Here is a 25,538-nt window from a genome sequence, read left to right as displayed (position 1 = left end):
TTAAAGAGTTGACAATAATCGGACATGATCTACTACCAACTAAAAAAGATTTAACTGACATATAAGAGTTAAAATACCAGTATGTATCCCATTCTTTTCATAATTAATCATCAAGGAAATGGGATTATAATTTATTTCAATTCTCTCCTGCATGATACCAGAAAAGGTGAAAGCTTGATATTTGAAACACCCTAAAGCCCTCTACAAATGTATTGTTTTTACAAAAATCAGAGAAATAAAATAAAGCTTACAATATACTTAAATTTTTGGGATGTACAAATAAAAATAATAAAACATTTACTCTCAATTCCATCTCCAAATTCTGAGGGAGACATGACATTATCCTCACTTTCATCTAAATCTTCAATTTTCTCTGTGCAAGAAAATGAGAAAAATAAAGAGTTGTCTAATATAAATAAACATTATTCTTCTCATATAATTTGATGATGATACAAATATAAATAAAGTCCAAAGAAAACAACAAATACAACATTTACCTTCAAAAGTGTGTCCATTTAACTGTTCCTTGGTTATGTGATTCTCCCTTTCGACAGAGGTAGTCCCAATGTCTGTATGAGACGGTTCATTCACAATTGGAATATCATTTGCTACCATGCTACCGGTCACCCCATAAATTCGCTTGTTCCTGTAGCCTTGCATTTCCTTCTTTCGTTTCTCTTTACTCGACGAATCCATGTTTGCGTATCTTTTTTTGTTATATGCCTTCTTCGCAGCATAAGTAGGTGTCATTCTGTCCGGAATTATGACTGTTAAATGATATGACAACAATAAAAAAAAAAGATAACTTCGTAATTGTTTTATTAATTATACAAATCAATATTTAATACATAAAAAATGCAAGGAAATCATACAGAATGCATTTTCTCACTCGAAAATGACAGCCCACAGCTTAATCTACTATCATTTAGTTACTCATATGATCTTGTAGCACGCCCGGTTGCGTTGCACACTGGACAGAGGTTTCTGATCCTGAAGATGGAAAAGGTTAGTAGCTTGCATATTTAATCAATTTATCCCTGTTAATTTTCTTTAACCTCTTTGTAAATTATGGACAGTTCATGTCCTTCTTTTTTTGTAGATTTTCTTTAATCTCTTTGTACGACTTTTCTTGCAACTATCATCGCTGCATATTATGTAGGCTTTCTTATTGGGTATCTAATTATGTTTCTCAATTAGCGGAATCAAATCTCCCTTTATTTGAATACCAAAAGATTTGAAAATAGTCAAGTGAACCATGCACATAAAGTACTTATGGTTACGGCTATGTCAGGTACTATTATACTACCAGCCTGATTTCTTTTAACTGAAACATGCAAACATCAAATTCAATGGTATTCAAATAAGCCTATGCATAATTGTTTGAGGCCTGAGAATTCCCCTGACCCATCTTTTGAATGCATTTTCTCACTCGAAAATGACAGCCCACAGCTTAATCTACTATCATTTAGTTACTCATAGGATCTTGTAGCACGGCCCGGTTGCTTTGCACACTGGACAGAGGTTTCTGATCCTGAAGATGGAAAAGGTTAGTAGGTTGCATATTTAATCAATTTATCCCTGTTATTTTTCTTTAACCTCTTTGTAAATTATGGACAGTTCATGTCTTTCTTTTTTTGTAGATCTTCTTTAATCTCTTTGTACGTCTTTTCTTGCAACTATCATCGCTGCATATTATGTAGGCTTTCTTATTGGATATCTAATTATGTTTCTCAATTAGCGGAATCAAATCTCCCTTTATTTGATTCCGCAAGATATGAAAATAGTCAAGTGAACCATGCACATAAAGTACTTATGGTTACGGCTATGTCAGGTACTATTATACTACCAGCCAGATTTCTTTTAACTGAAACATGCAAACATCAAATTCAGTGGTATTCAAATAAGCCTATGCATAATTGTTTGAGGCCTGAGAATCCCCCTGTCCCATATTTTGAATGCATTTTCTCATTCGAAAATGACAGCCCACAGTTTACTCTGCTATCAGCTTGTTACTCAGATGATCTTCTCGCGCCATTACCTTGTTCATGGAGCATTCCTTTGAGTGAGCCAAAAAGGATGATGCTAGGAAGTATTTTGCACGCATAACATGAACCCATATTGCCTCATTTCCAGAGACTATCTTCCAGGCACATTTATAAATCAGTGTATTATTCATTGTGGACAGATTTCGTAAACCCAAACCCCCGTCAGCCTCTGGCCTTGTCAATTTTTCCCATCTGACAGAACAGATCAGCCTAGTCTCAGTTTTACCCCAGAAAAATTGCATGCATTTTGACTGAATTTCATTCAAGACTGACTTGTGAATCGGTGTGCTGCTCATATGGTAAATAGGGAGTGACTCCAACACTGATTTGATGAGGACCAACTTACCAGTAGGCAAAAGAAGTTTTGTTTTTCATGCATGCAATCTTGTATCCATCTTTTGAAGTAGATGCTGAAAAGCTCAAGGCCGTGACACATTTACCGGGCCTCCCATATAAGTCTCATTCTCATCTGCAAATTTTGCCCCAAATATTCTCATAATTGATCTCACCTGGGCCAAGGTTGTAGCTCTCGAAAACAAGAGTTTTGATTTTTCCGGAGATATGCGCTGACCTGAGAGATTACAAAAGATTTGGAGCACCTTGTTGATGAACTGAGCCTCCTACCGATTTGCTGACCCCATTAAAAGCAGATCATCTGCATACATGAGATTTATCAAGGATGGTGCTTGTCGTGCCAGGATGAGTCCTCTTATATTGCCTTATTGAAGCCAATGTTGCAGCATCAAAGTTCGAACATTCATGCAGAGAATAAAAATGTAGGGAGACAAAGCACAACCTTGCGAAGTCCTCGCCGGTGTTGCAGCATCACACCGAACTATGTATGCAAGGATATAATAAATAGTTATTCAAAATATAATGGAAACTCAAATCAACATAAACAAAATATAATTAAGAATTCGATTACAACTCTTACCCTAGACATTAAAAGTTTAGTTTCTTATAGCCATGTCAAGATAAAAAAAAAATAAGAAAGATATAAATAACAACCCTTGAAGATTGAAAAACCCTTGTCTTCCTAGATGATGCCTTCTTCTCCTGCTAGACTTCAATGGCTACCCTTCTCTCTCTAAGTAACTCTCTATTCTAACCTAATTTTTGAACTTAGCACAATAAAACACACACTAAATTCTATTATAAGAGTGTAGTATTCCTAAAGGGGTGGAGGAGTAATGGAGGTAGTAGAGATCATGGGATGAGGTGGGGTCCACCTATGATGTGTAGATGAAGCCAAAAATAGCTTGACAAACTTAAAGGTCAAGTAGGTGCATCCTTCTAGAAGGATTTTGCTCAAGAATAGCATTAACGACTGAGATCTAATTCAAACAAGACAGTCCACGAATTGAATCTGTGGGTCCATATGACCACTAGGGTAGTCTGCATACGGACTCGGGTTAGGCCGCACAGCTCCTGACTTAGAGGATTCTCTTCATTTTTCACCATTTTGCATGTTATGCACTTTATGTGAGATGTTGCATGCTCCATATAATGTCCTATTTTGACACCATTTTCAGAAATCGTCTAAACACGACATTGTAGCTATGTTTTTGGTCTAAATATGCAACTTTCTGCAAAACCTATCAAAATTGCCTAAAAACACGTTTGCGGTAAATAATTTGGAAAAATAACTATTTTGCATTTATTTTTGCCAATTTCCGTAAGAAAAAATAGTGATTTTTGCTATATGATTTGGCTTCATCAGCGGGTCCAAGCTACGTATGGAGGCCTCAATGCATGATTTATCATACGCCCATGAGGTTGTTACCATTGACATGCAAGACTTCCCCTAGGATTGATAGAAAGTGGATAATATAGAATTCATGCAACAAGGGTAGCGGGACACAGTAGCAAAGCTAGCATGGATCAGGGGTAGGCAACCGCTTACCCCTGAATTTTGAAAATTATCTATACATCCGTATAAAATTAGGCGGTTGCCTACCCCTACCGCGTTTCTCCTTTAGTTGTGGCTTGATTCGGTTTTTTGTGTGTCAATTTTGAATTTAACAAAAATGAGTTTTGTTGATTTGGAAAAAAAGTGAATGAGACTCTTTGGAGAAGAAAGATAATTGCATACTTCTTGCTAAACAGACTTAGTATATTGGTCCATTACGTATAAAAATAGAAATAATTATTGGTTCACATAGAACCAAAAGCATCTAAAATTATTTGAGCCTTAACATTCAATTTCAGAGTTTCAAACTATTTTCACAATTTTAGTATACAACAAATCCATTTATTTTTAAACTATCACAAAAATTATCTTAATCACAAAATATAGTAAAAAATAATAATTTTCAACCTAACTTTTTTTATCAAACTGTATAGAAAAAAAAATATATTTTTAAGAAAGAGTGCATTGACAATTTTAAATTTTTATTTAAAAATAAAAAATTAAATAAAAATAATAACAATTTTTTAATAACTAATTTTTTGCATACTCCTAATAAAATCCTGGCTACGCCACTGGCCGAAAGCCAATGACTATGATATCCAGCTGGTATGCGAAAGTCAGCTGATGGAAGAGATAGATTATATTGTAGGATCCCATGGAGTGATCAAAATGTCACGATTAATATATCAAGGCAGGAACTCATTAACAACTTGCACCCGGTTGAGAACGACATGAAGTCTAATGAGATAAGAACCAAGTTTCCAAGGCATGAATGGGTACAGTAAAATAGAACCACCGTAAGTATGTGCCAGCTGCGCCTGTACTGAGACAATACAACCATTCATTCGAAAGTTTGGGGGCCACATAATTATTGTATGTGCTAGATCAGCATTTACTGCATTGAAGGCAGGGACCTCAGTGGAGAAGTAAATAGAGGTTCTCTCAATTGGTAAATTAACTGCGCTGTAAGGATATGGTTGTTCCATGTTCGTCTCTAGCTAGTAATAAAGTAGGAGTTATTAAAGGGAGAAGAGCCTTTAAGGAAGACAGTAAAAGTAAAAATTGAAATGAGAAGGGCGGTTGAGTATGAGTAGATGTAGTGTACGAAAATTGGCGTGGTGAATTTAAAAAGTTATTTATTGAAACTAGGGAGCAGGGATTTTGATTGTGTGAGGAGGTGGAATGAGGAGGTTGAACGAAAAGGGGTCTACATTAAATTTTCTCTGGACTTAGATGACTTTGAATACAACTGTTCTTTTTAAATGGTCAATTTCATTTTTATTTTCCTCTTATTATCTCTAAATTTTCATCTAAAATGTGTAGTACAAAGGTATTTCGGACCATTATGGCAGAAAAATAAAAAATATAACCAGAAGTAAGGAGAACTGCAACGCATATTTACCCGATCTGTATCTTATTCGGAAAGACAGACAAAGATACGAACTTTTTTTATTAGCTTATCGAATACAAATAAAGATAAACTTTTTTTTATTATCATAATATGTAAGAGTACAGATAAAAATCACTTCTTACCCGTTATCCTATAAGATTTTTTTTTAAATAAATAATATCTTCATTTTTACATTAAGCATGTAGATGTTCTGGCCTGCCAACGGCTGTGATTAAAAAATAAAATTTTGGATTGAATATCATCCCTCTAATCAAATAGTCTTTATTTTTTTTATTGAATGCATCTTCTTGATATTTTTTTAGTGTAGAAGTTTAAATTTATTTAAACACGGACTCGCTACACTTACTACACACGGTTTGGTTAGAATTAAAATTGATATCCGCTAAGAAAATGCAACATACAACAAGGATTGATGTCCTATTTTTTTAATCTCCTTCAATACGTGTAATCCCACCTAATAAATAAGGAATGGAATATATATATCCACAATCAAACTTTCTAAGGACAGAATATGGAAAAATACTCATGGGTTTCAAAATATTGCTTCTTTTATTAAAAAAATACTATAATATTCCTTTGTGTATCAAATTGGATGTTCAAAATCAAATGTCATTATAGGATTATTTGAGGATTTTTGAGTATTTAAAAAGTGGACGAATGGTCATAATGCATTTACAATTATAAATTTGATGATCTAGAATTTAAAAAAAAAATACTCATGGGTTTCAAAATATTGTTTCTTTTATTGGGAAGTATAAAATAAAAAAATATTCTCTCAAAATAATCTATTGAACCTTCAGAAAAAATAGCAGCCTAGCCTTTCGTCTCTTTGGGTGTCCGTTAGCGTTTCTAGAAAAAGAGCTGTGGCAGGTAAGGAATTTAACTCCATTAATTGCATCAATGAATTTTCGCAAATTTTGCAGGGTTGGTAGAATTAACACCAGTAGCTAGGTTTGGTGTTTGGTTCCTGGTCGGGATCCATTCTGAAGAACGTCGAAAGGAAACAAACATACAAACTCTATCACAACAGTATATTTTTTGTTCTCTTATAATGTCCCGTTACAATGTAAGAGTACAATACATATATAAATATAAATTTGTATGAAGATTATACATGATAAGATAAAGTTTTGTAATTTATTAAATTTTCATAATACAAATTAGTTGTATTCATTATTAATTTTTTTTTTCTTGATTTGAAAAATATTTTATCGAAAGCACAAATTGAGATGTCAATGGTATTTTTTTATTTGTTTACCCGATAGAAGTTGGGCATCGAGTTTTCTAAAACTATGGAGTAGGGAGGGGAAGAGAAGTCGCTTGTTCCACTTACGTTACACTCGCTGAGCTAAAGTACATTCTTGCTTCTGAGCCAAATCTAGCCCCGCACTATATTTGAAAAGACAGGTATGGATATATTTTTTTTCATTAGTTTATCTGGTACGGGTAAAGATAAATGTTTTTTTCATAATCATACATGATGCATGGGTACAGATATGAAAATGCTTCCACCCAATCCGCCGTATTGTAGCATGTCGGCTCAACAGTAAGAGGAGTGTTCAAATGCCTCTAGTTTTTGTGCCTCCATTATGCCTATATTTTTACAACTTTAATAATTAAAAAAAACTTAAACGTCAAAATAAAACCGTTTGATTTAGTCTATGTTGTTTTCTCTATATAAATGTAGAAAAATATCGCTTTCGATTTTATTTTTATGTGAATCTATAAGTTCAAAAATCAAAGTCTAAAAATTATCCACATCAGTGTATGTTTACAAACTCTTGCTAACAAACAAAATAAATATTAAATGTCATAATCTTTTACATGTACATAGATAAAATAATTAAAAATAATATAGATGATATCTAAAATTTTATTTTAACATGTGAAATTTTGAATTATTATATTTTTTAAAATAAAGATACAATAGAGACAAAATAAAAATAAAGGCATTTGAACCCTTCAATATTACTTCCTATACAATCTCAGCAAGGATGATCGGTCGAATTTTTAGCAATAATAGGGACCTAACTGCTTGTCTTTCAAAAATATCCTAGTCAAGGTCAAATTCAATCCATGGGAAATGACTTTATTATATGATCTTCTCCAAAATTTAGAAATATCTATAACTTAATATCTCACTTGGTTCCATCTTTAATGGCCCCTTCAGTATTGGCTTGTCTTTTTTTCATCTTCTTCCTTCCAGCCTGCTTCTCCAACTCATGTACCCCTACACTTCCTTGTGATCCTTCTATTCAAATTAAGCCTCCTTTCATCTTCCAATCGGACATTACAATGGGTCTTAATTGTGAGGGTTATTTAACGATTTTATGTGACAATGATAAACCATTTCTCGTATTGGTTCCTAATCCATTACCATTGGAAAGCATCTCATATGAAAACAACACCATTACTGTTCAAGATCCTTATCTTAGTAGTTGTTTGAAAAAATCTGGCTGTCATAATCTTTATTTTAATTTTTCTAGTCCTATTAAATTGTACCTCGGGATGTATGATTTATTGAATAGTAGCTTTTCTTCTGTGAGATGTCACCCTCCTGATCATATACAATTATCACTACCATTTGGAAAAGATTACAGCCTTAGCTACTCATCGTCTCTTGGTCAATATCATAAGCCTATGCTGAATTGTTTGAGGCCTGAGTATAATTCCCTTGAACCATCTTTTGAGTCCATTTTATCATTTGAAAAGGGCAGCTCACAGCTTACTCTGATAGCAGTTAGTTATTCAAGTGATCTTGTAGCACGGCCCGGTTGCTTTGCAAACTGGATAGAGGTTCTCGATCGTGAGGATGGTAAAGGTTAGTATATTTTATCAATTTATCGTGTTATTTTTCTTTAACCTCTTTGTAAATTATGGACCGTTTTCTTTTGGTAGTTTTTCTTTAATATATTTGTAATTTGTCAAACTCGACAGAGAAATCCAACCTTTCTGTATTCTTCTCTGTATTTCCTTCTTCCTTCTCCTTTGGAAGATTTTATTCTTTAAGCTGCCATCATCAATGCAGTCATCAATGTATATTTGTAATTTATCAAAGGATTTGTTATACTTGGTTTTCTCCATGCATCTCTTGTCAGCTTCCACAACACAACTGCATGTCCTTGGAACTATCATCCCTGCATATTATGTAGGCTTTCTTATTGGTAGAGGTGAGAAAATAGTTCGTAACTCGTGACTTACTCATAACTCACTTGCTAAAAACTCGCTATTAACTCACTTGTTAACTTGGTGAACTGAGAATGAGCAAACCCCAACTCACTCATTACTAACTCCAGTTACATAAAGTCATGCCACATCCAATTCCAACCAGATCCAAACCCAAGTCAAAAAATGTAAAGGACCCAGCACTAGCAGATGAGCAACCCAAGTTAAATAATGTACTATTTGGTTGTTTGACGGGTACTATTTGGCTGTTATATTCAAAGATTTAGTGTTTTTGGTTTTGGTTAAATTTGTTTTCTGTTATATATTATTTAGGCCTTTCGGCTTTAAGATTTTTTTTTTTTTAAAGGTTAGTAGCTTTAAAAGCTTTAAGAAATTCAAATTCCTCAAAATTCAAACATCAATTGGTCTTAAGTCTTAACAAGTTACAAGTCAACTCGAGTTGGTAACGAATTGAGTTGTCAACTCGATATTGTCTTCTCAATTTGAGTTAACTCTCTCACTCAAACTCGGTTCATTACTGAGCGGAATCAAATCTCCCTAACAAAAAAATCGAAAAAGTTGTTGACAGTTCGATCTTTATTAAAATTTCTTTCCTAAGTACTCTAAACCCTATCTCAACTAGCTTGTTTCTTTTAGTCAACTGTGAAATCAATTTTATAAGAAAAGATTTCAACTAGAACATTATTTTTTATTTTAATTTTTCAATGTTGTTGGAAAAGTCAATGTGGTCCAGGTTTCCAGAAATCTTTGGCAATGTTGACAATGTTGACAATGTTGACAATGACTTTGCTTTTTAAATGGTTGAATTCACTATTAGATATATATTTAAAATTCTTAAAGGCTCTTTATATTCAGTTGGATGAATTCACTATTAGATTGTTTCAGAAAAGATAAAAGACTTTTACTAGGCTATAGAATTATAGGGCACAACTATAAAGGCTAGTGGTTCACAGCAGAAAGACCATATTAAAAGTACTCTAAAATTTTTATATTCCATTGCTAATCACTCTCACTGACATCTCTATTTTATTTTATGAAATACAGGAAAAAAGATAAAACAAGCAACAAGGGTAACAATTTTGATAGGTGAGGATATTTTTTCTTCATCATATTGATCTCAATACAGCAAATCTGAGAGTAATTTTACTCTTCAATTTTTCACACTTAAAAGTGCTCATTATTCTCTATTTTCACCTCTATATTTTGGAAGATATTATTTTGCTTGCATCCTCTCTATCCATCCCATTTCATTACATGTTTTCTGACCATTCTTTCAGATCATCCAGACAAGGTGGCAAAAACTTTGAAACAAACTTTATTTTGTAATTATGCAATATTTGGTTAAATTTACTTCTATGGCACTATGCTTCATATTAATGGCTGAGATGTGTATACATACTGATTACTTGTATTTGGTTTTAACGTCGCAGTAGGATCTATGGCATTCCTTGGAATATGCCTTATTTTGTATTTAAAGCTTCGAAGTAGCAAAAATTCTGCCGAATGCATTTCATGGAGCAAAGAAAGACCTGAAGGAAATATTGAAATGTTCCTAGAAAAAAATGGATCGTTTGCGCCAAAAAGATACAAATATACTGAGGTAAAGAAAATTACGAGTTTATTTCAGCATAGAATAGGTAAAGGAGGCTTTGGCACTGTATACAGAGGAATACTGCAGGATGGCCGTTTGGTTGCTGTCAAAATTTTGCACAACTTTTCATGTGGCAGAGAAGAGCTTTTGAATGAGGTCCTGAGCATTGGCAGAACTTCTCATGTCAATGTTGTTAGTCTACTAGGATTTTGCATTGAAGGCTCAAAGCATGCTCTAATTTATGAATACATGCCAAATGGATCACTCGACAATTATATATACTCTGAAAATCCAAAAGCAGTTCTTGGTTGGGCAAAGCTTTATGAAATAGCAATCGGTATTGCAAGAGGTTTAGAGTATTTACACCGAGGTTGTAATACACGTATTGTACATTTTGATATAAAACCCCACAACATTCTGTTAGATGAAGATTTCAATCCAAAAATTGCAGATTTTGGTTTGGCAAAATTGTGTCCACCAAAAGAGAGCATTATTTCAATGGCTGGGATGAGGGGAACCATCGGGTACATTGCACCCGAAGTCTTCTCCAGGAGTTTTGGTGTTGTTTCAACGAAATCTGATGTATACAGTTATGGAGCTATGGTGCTGGAGATGGTAGGAGGAAGAAGGAATGCAAAACCAAGTGCTGAAAACTCAAGCCAAGAGTACTTTCCACATTGGCTTTATGATTGTCTTGTTGAAGGCAGTCCAATACAACTACAAGCATGTGATGTATTATCAATGGAAATTGAAGAAATTGCAAAGAAGATTGGCATGGTTGGTTTGTGGTGCACACAAACGATACCGGCTAATCGGCCCTCGATGAACAGAGTTGTGGAAATGCTAGAGAGAAGTTCAGACCAGTTGGAAATGCCACCAAAACCTTATTTCTGTTCTCCGTCTCATTCCACAATATTATCAGATACTTCTCATACTCTTAAGTCTGTATTAAATTCAGAGTCTGATTCTGACTGTTTAATTGGGGTTAACGCACTATGAGTATATGGGTATTCAGTTTGACGGGTAGCTTGCATATATTATCAATTTCTACTGTTATTTTTCTTTAACCTCTTTGTAAATTATGGACAGTTTATCTCTTTTTTATCTAGATTTTCTTTAATCGCTTTGTAATTTGTCAAACTCAACAGAGAAATTATGATTCTCAATTAACGGAATCAAATCTCCAATTATTTGAATACCATAAGATTTGAAAATAGTCAATTGAATGATGCACACAGAGTACTATTAATTGTACTACCACCCTGATATTTTTTAACTGAAATATATATGCAAAGATAAAGTTCAGTGGTAGTGTCATATTTCACCAATATTTATCTGGACTTCTAGTCGACAGTTTGGAGACAGGTTAAACAAAAATTTAAAAATCATCGAAAAAGTTGTTAAAAGTTCTTTTCAACGGTATTTTTTTAAACTTCTTTCCGAGGTACTATAAACCCTTGTCTCTATTTCATTAGCTTGTTTCTTTCAGTCAACTGTGAAATCAATTTTATAGGAAAAGCTTTCAAACTTAAAGTAATGTGACAGCACAATTATTTCTTTATTTTTTCGATGTTGCTGGAAAAATCAATGTCGTGATGCTTTCCCCTCTTATTAAATATTGACGATGACTTTGCTTTTTAAATGGTTGAATTCACTATTAGATATTTAAAATTCTCAAAGGCTCTTTATATTCAGTTGGTCATCTATTAGATTATTTCAGAAAAGATAAAAGAGTATATGTAAATACTTAGCTTTCACTTGGCTATATAATTATAGAGCATATATAACTATAAAGGCTAGTGGCTCACAACAGAAACACCATATTAAATTCTTCTTTAATTTGTTTATTTTGAAGCTCATAATATGTTTCCAATTCATAATACTTGCGTTTATTTTCTCTTCTGGTTTGCAAAACATCTGACACTGATGTACTCTGGAATTTTCAGATTCCAGTACTAATCATTCTCACTGACCTCTCTATTTTATTTTATGCAATACAGGAAAGAAAATACAAGCATCAAGGGTAACAATTTTGATGGGTGAAGATAGTTTTTCTTCATCATGATTGATCTCAATATAGCAAATCTGAGAGTAATTTTACTCTTCAATTTCTCATAATTAAAAGTGCTCATTATTCTCTATTTTCACCTCTTTATTTTGTAAGATATTATTTAGCTTGCATCCTCTCTATTCATCCCATTTCATTACATGTTTTTTTCTGACCATTCTTTTAGATCACCAGACAAGGTGCCAAAAACTCTGAAAGAAACTTCATTTAATAATTATGCAATATTAGGTTAAATTGACTTTAATTGTATCCATACTGATTACTATTTGGCTTTAATGTCACAGTAGGATCTATAACATTCCTTGGAGCATGCCTTATTTTGTATTGCTTCGAAGTAGCAAAAATGCTGCCGAATGCATTTCAGTGAGCAAAGACAGGCTTCAAGGAAATATTGAAATGCTCTTAGAAAAGTATGGATTGTTTGCGCCAAAAAGATACAAATATGCTGAGGTAAAGAAAATTACAGGCTCGTTTCAGCATAGACTAGGTAAAGGAGGCTTTGGTACTGTATACAGAGGAATATTGCAGGATGGCCGTTTGGTAGCTGTCAAAATTTTGCACAGCTTTTCATATGGTAGAGAAGAGATTTTGAATGAGGTCTTGAGCATTGGCAGAACTTCTCATGTCAATGCTGTTAGTCTACTAGACTTTTGCATTGAAGGCTCTAAGCATGCTCTAATTTATTAATATATTCCAAATGGATCACTCAACAATTATATATACTCTGAAAATCCAAAAGTAATTCTTGATTGGGCAAAGCTTTATGAAATAGCAATCGGTATTGCAAGAGGTTTAGAGTATTTACACCGAGGTTGTAATGCACGTATTATGCATTTTGATATAAAACCTCATAACATTCTCTTAGATGAAGATTTCAACTAAAAAATTACAGATTTTGGTTTGGCTGAGATGAGGGGAACCATCGGGTACATTGCACCCAAAGTCTTCTCCATGAGTTTTGGTGTTGTTTCAACGAAATCTGGTGTATACAGTTATGGAGCCATGGTGCTAGAGATGGTAGGAGGAAGAAGGAATGCAAAACCAAGTGCTCAAAACCCAAGCCAAGTGTACTTTCCACATTGGCTTTATGATTGCCTTGTTGAAGGCAGTCCAATACAACTACAAGCTTGTGATGTATTATCAATGAAAATTGAAGAAGTTGCAAAGAAGATGGGCATGATTGGTTTATGGTGCACACAAACGATGCTGGTTAATCGGCCCTCAATGAACAGAGTTGTGGAAATGCTGGAAAAAAGTTGAGACAAATTGGAAATGCCACCAAAACCTTACTTGTGTTCACCCCCTCATTCCACAATATTATCATATAGTTCTCATCCTTCCAAGTTTGGATTAAATTCAAAGTCTGATTCTGATTGTTTAATTGGGGCTAACACACTATGAGTTTATGGGTATTCAGTTTGACGGGTATTCTTCAATGTTATTTGAGTAAAAAAGTTGAAATTTGCGTTTATATTTGGAATGTTTACCTTTGACGCTATATCTAAGTTTGGTAATTTTATATTTGACATTTTTTTAAAAGCACTGATGGAAAAGAATGAAGGTTTATGTGAATTTATGCATATTTAGATGCTGCCAATAATGTATCTGCTTGAAAGTATCGTGTAGTTTAAATGAAAAAATAAAAACAAAGAACTGGCATTAAGAAACCTTCCTCTTATAATTAAGCCTTTGTGCCTCGCTGGTATTACGAAACGTTGTAATATATATCACCTTCTTCAACATTTCCCACTAGAAAAGGAGATGGACCCAAGGAAGGTCATGCGGTTCACGGAAACGCATGCGATTTGGTCACAAACCGCACGGCAACCGTCAGGTTTCAAAATTTTTCTGACAATTACGACTTCAACGATTACTCGACCTCCACGCTCCACTATTCTTCAGGGACCAATCAGAGGCCTAGAAGTTACGTCATACTACACAAATGAAGCCTAAATAAATTAGATCTACAGTTAATTTCTATGTATCATTCAATTTAGAAAAATTAGGGTTAGTCTAAGGTCAATTTGGGGCATAAATCTCCAAGGAGAAGAGACGGTTCATTGGAGGTCAAGAGAAACTCTCTAGTAATTGTATTCCTTCCATATCTCTATATATCTTTTATTGAGTTGTACGTATTATGTTTCTTTTATACATTTTTATTGTTGATTTGCCTATGAGAGGCTAAACAACCTATCTCTAGAGTTATGGCTTGTAAATCTGAAATCTTATGAGTTTAATTAATTGAAAGTTCTTTTTCTATATTATTCTTTGTAGTTGATTTGATTTTCTTATGTATTTTACCTTGTATTACTATCTAATATATATGGTGCGTTGAACCTTGTCCACGTTGGTGATGACCACACCATGTGCTTAGCCATGTAGGGTTGAGTCCACATCGTCTGCATTAACTCAAAACATCATCTTTTGAGTTAATACATATCAGTTGTCCGATTGTAAGAAGAATCCATCCGGCCTCGGCCTAAAACATAGGGGTTCTTTAATTAATATTAATGCGGATCTAATTAGCACGAATCTTAAAGTTGATCAGACAATCCATATATATGCATTAACTCAAAAGATTCATTTTTGAGTTAATGCAGAGGATACAAATTCATTAGGGTTAGGGTACATGAATCTAGACCTAGAGACGAACGTCATATTCTCTATTGCCTTACTAACGGGGACACCTTAATTATTACAACTACGGGAGGTAATAATTGTGAATTTAAAGACCTTCTAGTCTTGGTAATTGGGTTGGCAAGCTACTCTTCTATATGGTTTTGTTATATTATATATCTTGTTTAATCCACTCAAAAGCAGAAATTTGTGAATCGACCAACTTATCATTTATGATATATACCATGTCATACCCCATTCCGATACCAGATAACCCAGGGGAGGGAGTCAGGGAGATCGAAGAAGCTTTTACACTTTTATTTTTCTTTTTTATAACGCTCATCAAATAAACATTTGGGCCCTTGAACAAGAAGAATTAGTATGTTTGTTACTTTGTACGGGTCCTTTCAAGTATCACCTATGAAGTCAAATTTTTTTCATTCAGCTACGTACCTCCGCAAAAATATATATAACGACTCTCGGCGATCTCTTTAGGCGGGTTCTTCCATATTTCCATCTATTCATTATAATAAGGAATTACAGCTTTTATTTGCCTCTGATTGCTTTCAAATTTAGAAGCTAAATTGACAGCAAATGAAAACAGAGAGAAGTGGAGTGGGATATTTGATAGAAGAAATAAGGTTAAAAGTAAATAAAGGGGAATATTTGTCATTTTAATGTTGTAAATAACTAAATGAAAAGTTAAATAAATAAAAGGGGATAAAAGAAAAAAAAATCAAGCAACATCTCATGAAGAGATACCAAGTGACAAGCCTAGTTCAGATTTTTCACCTCCAAAAAAGAAAAGATAAGAACCAAGATATAATTAACAAACAAGAAAAAGCAGAAAAAAGCAAGCAACAAATTTAACTTCAAAAAATAAACTATTTGATGTTAAACAGTACTTGAAGAATTTCTGACAAAAATTATCCTTGCGGATTATGCCCCAATAACAGGAGGCTGCAAGAAAACAATTCATGCATAAAAAAAAATTTTAAAAAAAAACCAAAAACTCTGTATCCATGTTCATAGCCGACCACGATTAATTTTATTCAAACACAAACGATAAAAAAAAAATTTACCTAAAAATAAATTGATCATCATCATCTGAGGGTAAAAGAGTAATTAGCCTCCGCCGGATCCGTACTTCTTGCCGAAGACGATGACCTGAAGCTTGTCGTAACCGGCAAGCACTCCAGCACCGGCAACGGCACGGAGAATGTTGGCACCAGCACCCTTGAAGAGTGACTTGGCACCCTCGTTCTTCAAGATTTGATTGAAGGCATCTAGCGAACTCTTGTACTTAACGGCCTCGCCAGATGTCATCATCATGCGACGACGAACAGTGTCGATCGGGTATGATGCAAGACCCGCTCCGATAGTGATTCCCCAACCCAGAAGGAAACTCGCCATAAAGTTGTCCTGTTAAACCAAAGAAAACATGGCACATTTCAGAATCTGGAGTCCATGAAAAGTGCTCCCTGTTTATATGATAATTTATTTACTTCTAACTATTTGTTGAATAAGTTCAGAGGTCTGATGCCCATCAGACCTACTTTGGTTCGATGGGCTCAATCACCATCTGATCTGCATTAAGATGTGTGCACTCCGCTTTAAAGTCTGTGTCTACTTCAATTTTCATGAGCACAGATCATAATGCGGATCGGACGGTGCTGGAGCTCATTGGATCAGAAGTAGGTCCAATGCCCATCGGACCTACTCCGTTCTCTTGTTGAATGCGTGTAGATTATTCGCAGAAATATTTCCTTTTAATTTTTTAAAGATAAAATTGAAACACTTTATCAGCTGATTTCAAACAGTACAGTACACAGAATGGTGTAGTGACCTTCACAAGCAAACATAGAGAGCTGTCTTTATATTATAAGGTCTATAAAAGACGGTATGTGCAAGTACAACATAGTAATTTTAAAACCTTTTAATTTAAAAATAAGAGGTAGGCGACAGAACTAACCGCAAGGTTGCCGGTGAGCAGAACAGGCTTGAGGGAGTCGTACATGCCAAAGTACAAACCACGGTACACAATGATACCGACACAGGAGATGTTGAACCCACGGTAGAGACCGGCAATACCATCAGATTTAAGGGTCTTTTTGTACACATCAACCATACCATTGAATTGGCGCTCACCACCCTTCTTGGCTGCCTTAGCATCATTGGCAAGACGGGTACGGGCGTAATCAAGAGAGTACACGAAGAAGAGGGAGCAAGCACCGGCAGCACCACCGGAGGCTAAGTTTCCGGCAAACCACTTCCAGTACCCGTCCTTGTCTTTCTTGAAGTTGAACATTCTCTTGAAGTGATCCTTGAAGGCAAAGTTCAATGCCTGGCAATAGAAAAAAAATAAAAATAAAAATTTGGTCAAAAAGGAAAGCACAATAGTTTAAGAGCTGACCACTATATTACAAACAGGACATCTATATACAATTTTAGGAAAGGATTGAAGGATTGATCTACTGTAATAACGAGATTTGCTAAGATAAATAGCCCAATAAATGAGGTTAAGATGATAAAATAAGGTGGATGATTCATGTAAATCAGATATTGAATTCATCAAATACAGTACCACTTGTCAAAACCAATATTATTGGATTGAAGTGGGATAAAACCCACCGAATTTCTATTGAAATATACCTATAGATTCAGGTCTGGTAACAGAACCATCATTTACAATCCCTATTACATCAAAATACCAGAATTACATCGAGCTTAAACTAAACCAACTACAAACAGCTATCCAAAAAGCAAGATACCAGTTACAGTAACACAAAAAGCAAATAAGCCCTTAGAAACTTATCAAATTTCTGTTTTGTACATTATTATACCATTTTGATACCTGTTTTGATCTACTGTTTAATGTCTATATTCATCTATTCACCTAGTGTTTCTTCTTTCTTTAAACAACAATGATACATCAGGACTTGTGATCTTATTCAGTGAAGTAACATTACCTGAGTGGGGAAGTAACGGATGACATTAGCAGTGTTACCCCTCCATAGAGCAACAACACCTTCATCTGCCATGGTACGTTTGAAGCAGTCACCAATGCCCTTGTAAGGTTCTGACAACCTACCGGCCTTGATCATCTCATCCTGATTCTGGATCAAGAGTTTCACACGCTCAATTGGTGCAGCAGCGGTCTTAGACACAGCAGCTGAGACACCTCCCATCATAAAATCAATGAGAAATCCATATGGTCCCTTCTCTGACGGAGCGGCAGCAAAAATTGGGGAAACGGTTGGGAGAGATGTAACAGCACCAAGTCCAACAAGACCACTGCTGTAGGGTTTAAGGAATGGGTTTTGAGTGGAAGGGGTGTGGTTGAAACGGGCAGGGAATGAATGGGTTGGGGCAATGCGGGTGAAAAGACCTGATTGACCTCCATGGATCTTTTGAATGACAGATGGGGCGCGGAGTTCCTCCGCCATGTTTACTTTATAATTTGATCTGAAGGAGAAAACAATACACATTTGTTAGAACATATCAAGAGTTTCAGTATCATTATAAGAGAATTAATGTTAAAATTAGCAATCAAGAAAGGGGCAATACAGGTTACATTTAGAAATCAAGAGAAAGTGAGATATAACTCATTTCACATATAACATTGGAATTAAAGAAATTTTACACAGGTTACTAAACTCAATACTCAATGCTGGAAGAGATAGTATGTAGCTCTGACTTGGAATTGATTAATTTAATAAGGTAAAACATCAAAGGTAATAACAATATAATTCATCAGACTATGACATAATTTCAATTTTAGATTTATTAGAACTTAAAAGTTTAAATTTAGAGATACCAGTAACATCTCAGCTAGCACGTAAAGTACAACTTCTAAGTCAGGCTATTTCCTTAAAATAGCCTTAAAATAGCTAAAGGTTGAACTCTACCTAAAACTAAAAGTCAAATCACCTTGACATTTAAAGGATCTACACAAATTTTACGCAATTCAGTCTTAATATCAGATAAAAAAACCTGACCTGACAGATCTAAAATTAATGATTAGTGAAAACGCAAACTATCTCGGATCTAAAGCTAACAAATATCTCAGATCCAACAGATCTACAGATCTAGTAAAGCATACACTGAATTTGTTGTGAAAACCTACCGATCGAAGGAGGATTTAGTAAGATCTGGATCAGTCTATCACGAATTCGTGGAATAAAAATCATTATTAAAGTATAAAAAAAGATTAAAATGGCGAGAATTAGAGAAGAAATGTGGAGAGAAGTACCAAAAGGAGAGGCCGCCAATCTGTGCTTTCGTCTGAAGAGGAGGCGAATGAGAAAAATTGGGTAGGAGTTTTTATAAGTGGACAGGAGAGGACCTACGATCCTCTGCTTCACACTCTTTGTCTCTCTCTGTGTAGCGAGTTATGTACATTCCCCTACTATTAGCCTTCTGGCTTTCTAGCTAAGTCCAAATATTCATTAGATCCACCTTATTTGATTTTCAACCGAACCAAAATTTTTTGAATTATATAGTTCGGTTTAAATGGTTCGGTTTGGCTGTATTTTAGAATTATTTGATCTTTTAATATTTGCATCGGTTTAAATTTTTATTTTGGATCAACCAAACACACTGAAATTTACTTAATATTTAATTAAATTACTTCGGCTTTTTATATTTGATTCAATTTAATCTTCTTTATTTTGGTTTGACTATTATATATAAGTATTAAGTTTTAATGTTTTTTAATTTAATCTCACTTATTTTAGTTTCAATAAACAAACAAAAATTTACTTCGCTTTTTTCAGTTGATAAGTTTAATTCGGTTTATTCAATTAGATTTCTGAGAACCGAATAAAATTTTAAATTGACTATTTTAATTCAATTTTGCAATTGTCTCTACTCTGAATTTCATTCACTCGGCACAAATTTTGTTACATAGCAAACTCCTAAATTTGTGATTTGATCCACTATGAACAATGTTTCCTTCTTTACATGTAACAAGGCTATCCATAAAGAAATAACACTCGAGTGGGGCCCAATAATCAGGAAAATTATACAGTGCATTCGGCCAGGCCAACCATGGTTCGGAAGAGGAAACCCTACTTGTCCGCTCCACACCATTGCCAAACAAAATGACCAATCTACCCTTGCCGCGTCCACTAATTAATATGCTCTTTCTACCCTTTTTCTTTTTTTAAAGAAAATTAGTAGCAAAATTTTCTTTTTTTTGAGAAAGCTGAGAATTATTGATTACTCTCTTTTATCATCGTAATAAATACGATTTTAAACAATTTAACAAGATTTAAAGTTTAATGTAGACATATGACGTTGATATAATTTGAGAATAATTTATTTCTCAATCTTGTAAATGTAATAAATATATATTTCTGATAAGCATGTGGAATGTAAGGGTAGGGAAGTAATATTTCTTTAGCTGTCACTTTTTCTTTTCTTTTCTTTTGAGATCCCACTTTCACATATTTTCTATTAATTAGCACCTTATTAATATTATTTTTTTTCTCGATTTCAGCTATTCATTATTCCAAATGTATAATCCAAACAGTATTTTTATTAATTCAAATATCATCATTTTCACACTATTTTGAAAATCACTATTTTTCTTTATTCTCATTTACTAATCGTAAATTTCACTGTTCTAACTATTCTAGCTCCATCCAAACATATCACAATGCAATAGGTGATATATGTATCTAAATTTACCAAGAAAATTAGTTATGTCATTACTAGTTCTGTTGATTGGAAATGACAAAGCACGTCACATCACATTATGCCACGCAAATCGATTTGATCATTTCACGTCACGCAATTAATTTTTTCAACATTATTTTTCCTGTATTTTTGAACTTCTTTTTATTTATTTTTTCAATAAACTAACTTAGAATATGAAAAATGAAGAAGATAAATATGATTAATTATATTACATTTAATCATGTCATGTGTGATCATCACACGTAACATATATATTCGGGTATAACAATTATTTTTCATTTATTTAATTACATCAACTCACATTCGAGTATAAATATGTGATTTGTGATTTTAATATGCATTATGCAGTCTTAACACGTGAAATGTTAAAGTTTAAATAAAATGAAAAACTAAATCAATTGATTTAGCTTACTTTAAAAAAAAGTTAAAGCATATGTTTTTTAATTATATACCCCAACCCAAATCGTTTTTCCTCAGCATTACATCTCACAATAGCAGACACTTATCTAAGATTAAGCAAGAATAATCCAAGTTGAAAATTCAAGGGCAGGCGCTGTTGGCACTTCCTATTAGTATAACCAGCGATTTCTTTTTCTACAAGGCGATTACAATAACAATCTCAAATCTCCATTAGTTGACTAAATAATATGTTTAATACAAAAATTGTAAATGAAAATATAAAATGGTGCATATTAATGTAAACATTTGCTATCCGCCTCTAACATCATATATAAGAAAATTGTAACATCTATTTTTAAAAATAAATAATACTCATTTTCTTTTCTCGTGATAATCAATTGCAATTGTATAACAATTTAAGTTTATATAATAGTATATAAAGGTTTCCAAATAATGATAAATGCATGAATGCCTCATGAAAAATTTGATTTTGTTCAGCACAATTGTGTTTCCATACATTCAATTGGATCCAATTAAAACAATTCCAACAAATATCGTGAAATGCCATATTTAGATATTATAATAATTCACAATAAAAATTATAGCTGTATAATTACATATAATAATATTAAATGATTATTCCAAGAATGATAGAATGTTCCCAAAAATCTATCACTGAAACATGTATACAAAGAGGAGGGATCCAATTACACCCTTTTTTTAGTGACACCGAATTAAACTCTTCATTTTCAAAGTTTTCAAATTTCAAACAGTCGATCTAAACCGTTCAACATGATGGATATATCAAAATGTGTTTGCATATCAAATTTTATATATTTTTTTTACTATTTATTAAGTATTTTACAAAATCATTGTTTCCAGACCATTGAATTTTTATACTTAACTTAATAAATAGTAAAAAATTCAAAACAATATAAAATTTGATCTGCTAATATATTTTAACATATCAATCATGTTGAATGGTTTGAATTAACTGTTAGACTTTGAAAATATAAAATGCAATCCAATGTCACTAAAAAGGATGTAATTGAATCCCTCCTCGTACACAAATCAATATATTTCTCCCAACGAAATGCAATGAAAATTGTTGAAGCTACTAAAGATTTCATGTTTTTCGATCTCACTGGTTCAATGTTTGGAACCGTTTGATTTAATGGGCCAGCAGCTGCAGAATATTGGGCCTTCACAAAATGATAAAACATTTTTGCTGAACATTATTACATTTAATGAACGGGCCAACACTAATAAAAACAAAGCCCAATTACACTACAAAGAAATTGAGCAATTTGAGATTGAACCATAGCTATGGAGGAGTATTTGGAGAAGGTGGTGGTAATTAAACAAATGATAAGCAAGGAAGACTTCAAGATTTGGTCATGGTTTTTAGGATTTTTGATGTCATTTTCAGTTTAACCATGAATTACAAATTGGAGATAAAGATTATATATATCATGGAATGCAAGATATATATTTAAACGAAAGGGATAAGAGGCTTGCAGTCCGACAAAATTGATTATCATGCATACCGAAGATTACAGACCCATTAGCCTAGTGCACGACTTTCAGAAGATTAATTGTTTCTAAGGTGTTGGCAAATCGAATACAAATTAAATATATATACGATTATGGAACTAATTAGTCTTAGAAAATCAAACCGGATTTGTGAAAGGTAGACAAATTAATGATTGAGGGTTTTGTTTATGCTCAAGAGGTGCTTCATCATTCATTCAAAATTTAGATATCGATCGCTGACTCTATTCAAAGCAGACATTCATAAGACGTTTGCTATGGTAAGTTGAAGATGGATACAGTCACTAGTTTTGCAAAGGTGTTGACAAGTATTGTTAATGGACTTTTGAGGAGGAGGATAAATTTAAAGAGAGAGGTTAAGCAAAGAGATCCCCTCTCGGCATTGATCTTAATTCTTAATGGCGATATATTTTCTTTCAACATGGTTTCATCTATTGGCTAGAGAAAATCAAATCCTTGCATTTTCAATCAAATTTCTAATTGAAATGTCAAGATTTCATATGCACATTTAAATTGTCAAACCTAAGAGAGCTTATGCTAGCTCTCTTCACATCTTGAATTTAATGGGTGAATCTAAAAATAAAATAAAATTAAGGACTGAAAAATAAAATATAATTAACTAAAATTACTCTTAAAAAATTCATATCATATTTCTTCTCCCATTGTTAAAATCTCTTTCGGCAACCTCTAACGTTTTATTCAGTCCTGTACTCCTGTGTAGCAAAAATTGCTTCTATATTTCTCTTGGCCTTGAGATTATTTTATGATTGTCACATTAATTATTAAACATCATATATTAAACATAAAACTGTTGGAAAATATCATACAACGTACCCACAAAAGCAACAGAAACGAATATTAATAAAACTGAACATTGAGATTAATTGCAACCTGGAACTTGAGACTTGACTAGAGCCATAAAAATAAAAGAAATTCTCAATCCATTTGCAGCTTCATAATATCCTAGATAAACCCCCAAGATATAGTCTTATATTATGAAATTCAAGCTGATCATCTCTCTTAAAAAAACAAATAGGCCCAATATATAAAACAAGAAAGAAAAAGAATGATAAATTATGATATATCACTGGTAGCACCTTCACACAGAATCAATAAAGACAATGAACGGTCTACACATACTAACACAACATACAACATGTTAGTGTCAGCCGTCTCCAAGTCTCCATCTGTGAGGGGAACTATTTATATAATTTTAGTTCATAATTAAATACAAAAGTCATATCTATAAGTTTTCTTAACTAATACAAGTTTATTTTTTTCTTTTGCAAACTGTCACGCCCGTTTTTTTTATCAAATTTTAATTTAATATTCTCAATTACAGGTTCAACAATTAATAGATTAATGTCTGCTATTCTAACGGAGCTTGCAAAGAGAAGTTGGAAGGAGGCATAGGTTACGTAATTAAGAACGAGATAAGCTAATGTGTTATAAGTCAGCTAAAGTTGTGGCGTGTAGTCCCTTGCAATCTGAGTGTTTAGCTTTTAGAGAAGCAATCGATCAATCGATCATACTATCTTTCACTTTATATACTGATAATAAGTTCCAAGTTTAGGCAACAAATAAGCTAGCATCTTTATTATAAATGTCAAGCTATACATGGTAGCTAACCTAATTTATGTATTAGAATATGTAATACAAAAATATTTATTACAAAAATATGTAAATCAAAATTTAAATTGGTGCATATTACTAAACAATATATTTAATTGAAAATTTTGATTTACTCTAAAATCTTATAATAAGAAAATTGGATGTTAAAATAAATAATAAATTTTGCTATTCTACTCATTCCTTTCCTTGTAATAATTATCTGCAATTGTATAAGAGACAAATTTATAAAGTAGTATAGAAGTAAAGGTTTTAAAAAAAATAATAATAAATGCATGAATGCCTCATGAAAAAAAACCATTTTCTTCACACAATTGTGTTTCCAATGCACACTATAGGATGAAAAAAATCCAACACATATCGTGAAATGCCATATTTAATCTTATAATAATTCACAATTGATAGCCTAATTAAACAATCATATATATGTTAAATTGTCTACATACTAGTTTAATTCATATTTTATTATAAGTAGAATTAGTTTTTAGGTTTCACCTGAAAAAAAAAACAAAAAAAAAGTTAAATCATAAATTTGATATTTAAATTGATCTTTTTATTAAATATAACGTAAGCTAAAATAATATATAGAAACTTCCATAGATCATCACATAATAAAATTATTAATTTTGTATATTGAAGTAGGATTACCCCACATATCGAATAATTTATAGTTGTATGATTAGATGCAATAATAATTAATAATTGCTCCAATTATTGAAAATAGTTGATGACTTTAGCTCACATACTTTCATTACCACTTCACCAATTTTGCATACTTGAAGCCCAAAACAATTCACTGAAAATATATATATTGATCTCCATTTTCCTTGAAATCAGAACGATACAAAAACAAAACTAATATGTCTAAAACAATTTCTTCCTCTAGTTAAATTGGATGATTCAATTAGATTTTTAAAAAGCGAATTAAATTTTGGTTTGACTATTTTAATTCTGTTTTGATGAACCAACTCATGTTTGAACTCCCTTATCAATTGTAATATGATTATCCTGAACACAATTTCAGCACTCATTAATTATGTTATATATTTTATTCATCTTAATTTTTTAACTTCTATATTTTTTGTAAAAAAAAAAAACATAATTTGGTGGATTTAGGGTCGAAAACATAACTGAATCATGCTATAAATTGAGAATTTTCATTTTGCCCCTTAATTTTTTTTTATTTTTACAAGAATTAATATTATTCTGTCTCAATGATAAAATAAAAGTACAAGATATTATTTATGCAATCTCTAAATTATATTTTGGTTGCCATTCGTATTTTAACCTTTATTTCATAATTGTCGATTGGTACATAAGATGATGATGATAATGTCGCTGACAATAATAATAATAATAATAATAATAATAGTAATAGTAATAGTAATAGTAATAGTAATAGTAATAGTAATAGTATCAAATTTATATAATAA

General features: G+C 32.8%; 2 protein-coding genes and 1 pseudogene across 5 annotated transcripts; 2 read left to right on the top strand and 1 right to left on the bottom strand.

The window, feature by feature from the left end:
- The first annotated feature begins 7,471 nt into the window (after positions 1-7,471).
- Positions 7,472-11,291, top strand: LOC144545084 (PR5-like receptor kinase). Of its 3 annotated transcripts, none has more exons than XM_078293651.1 (3): positions 7,472-8,186; positions 9,596-9,637; positions 9,985-11,291. In XM_078293651.1, exons 1-3 carry the CDS (start codon positions 7,523-7,525, stop codon positions 11,139-11,141), a joined length of 1,863 nt encoding a protein of 620 aa, XP_078149777.1. In that variant the 5' UTR covers positions 7,472-7,522; the 3' UTR covers positions 11,142-11,291. The 3 variants fall into 3 exon arrangements, with proteins under 3 accessions (XP_078149777.1, XP_078149776.1, XP_078149778.1); XM_078293650.1 differs by having other exon boundaries at positions 9,982-11,291; XM_078293652.1 differs by lacking the exon at positions 9,596-9,637 and having other exon boundaries at positions 9,982-11,291.
- Positions 11,292-12,541: 1,250 nt separating this feature from the next.
- LOC144545092 (LEAF RUST 10 DISEASE-RESISTANCE LOCUS RECEPTOR-LIKE PROTEIN KINASE-like 2.1 pseudogene) lies at positions 12,542-13,736 on the top strand (annotated as a pseudogene).
- Positions 13,737-15,691: 1,955 nt separating this feature from the next.
- Positions 15,692-19,106, bottom strand: LOC144545082 (ADP,ATP carrier protein 1, mitochondrial-like). 2 transcript variants are annotated; one of them, XM_078293636.1, is made up of 4 exons: positions 19,079-19,106; positions 17,796-18,291; positions 16,799-17,170; positions 15,692-16,248 (listed from the first exon to the last, which is right to left on the bottom strand). In XM_078293636.1, the coding sequence occupies exons 2-4, from the start codon at positions 18,270-18,272 to the stop codon at positions 15,952-15,954; spliced, it is 1,146 nt and encodes a 381-aa protein (XP_078149762.1). In that variant the 5' UTR covers positions 18,273-18,291; positions 19,079-19,106; the 3' UTR covers positions 15,692-15,951. The 2 variants fall into 2 exon arrangements, with proteins under 2 accessions (XP_078149762.1, XP_078149763.1); XM_078293637.1 differs by having other exon boundaries at positions 18,953-19,089.
- Positions 19,107-25,538: the final 6,432 nt, after the last annotated feature.

This window comes from Carex rostrata, chromosome 27, assembly GCF_964058835.1.
Source record: "Carex rostrata chromosome 27, lpCarRost1.2, whole genome shotgun sequence".
In the NCBI taxonomy this organism is placed as follows: Eukaryota; Viridiplantae; Streptophyta; class Magnoliopsida; order Poales; family Cyperaceae; genus Carex; species Carex rostrata.
This window is presented reverse-complemented; position numbering and strand designations above follow the sequence as displayed.

Bases quoted from the DNA above. Each gene is read 5' to 3' on its own strand.
- LOC144545084 (XM_078293650.1), top strand. From the start codon at position 7,523: ATGGCCCCTTCAGTATTGGCTTGTCTTTTTTTCATCTTCTTCCTTCCA. The intron at 8,187-9,595 runs GTTAGTATATTT...TATGAAATACAG, and splicing joins CGATCGTGAGGATGGTAAAG to GAAAAAAGATAAAACAAGCA. The intron at 9,638-9,981 runs GTGAGGATATTT...TTAACGTCGCAG, and splicing joins AAGGGTAACAATTTTGATAG to TAGGATCTATGGCATTCCTT.
- LOC144545082 (XM_078293636.1), bottom strand. From the start codon at position 18,272: ATGGCGGAGGAACTCCGCGCCCCATCTGTCATTCAAAAGATCCATGGA. The intron at 17,171-17,795 runs GTAATGTTACTT...TTCTATTGCCAG, and splicing joins TCCGTTACTTCCCCACTCAG to GCATTGAACTTTGCCTTCAA. The intron at 16,249-16,798 runs GTTAGTTCTGTC...TTGGTTTAACAG, and splicing joins TGCTCACCGGCAACCTTGCG to GACAACTTTATGGCGAGTTT.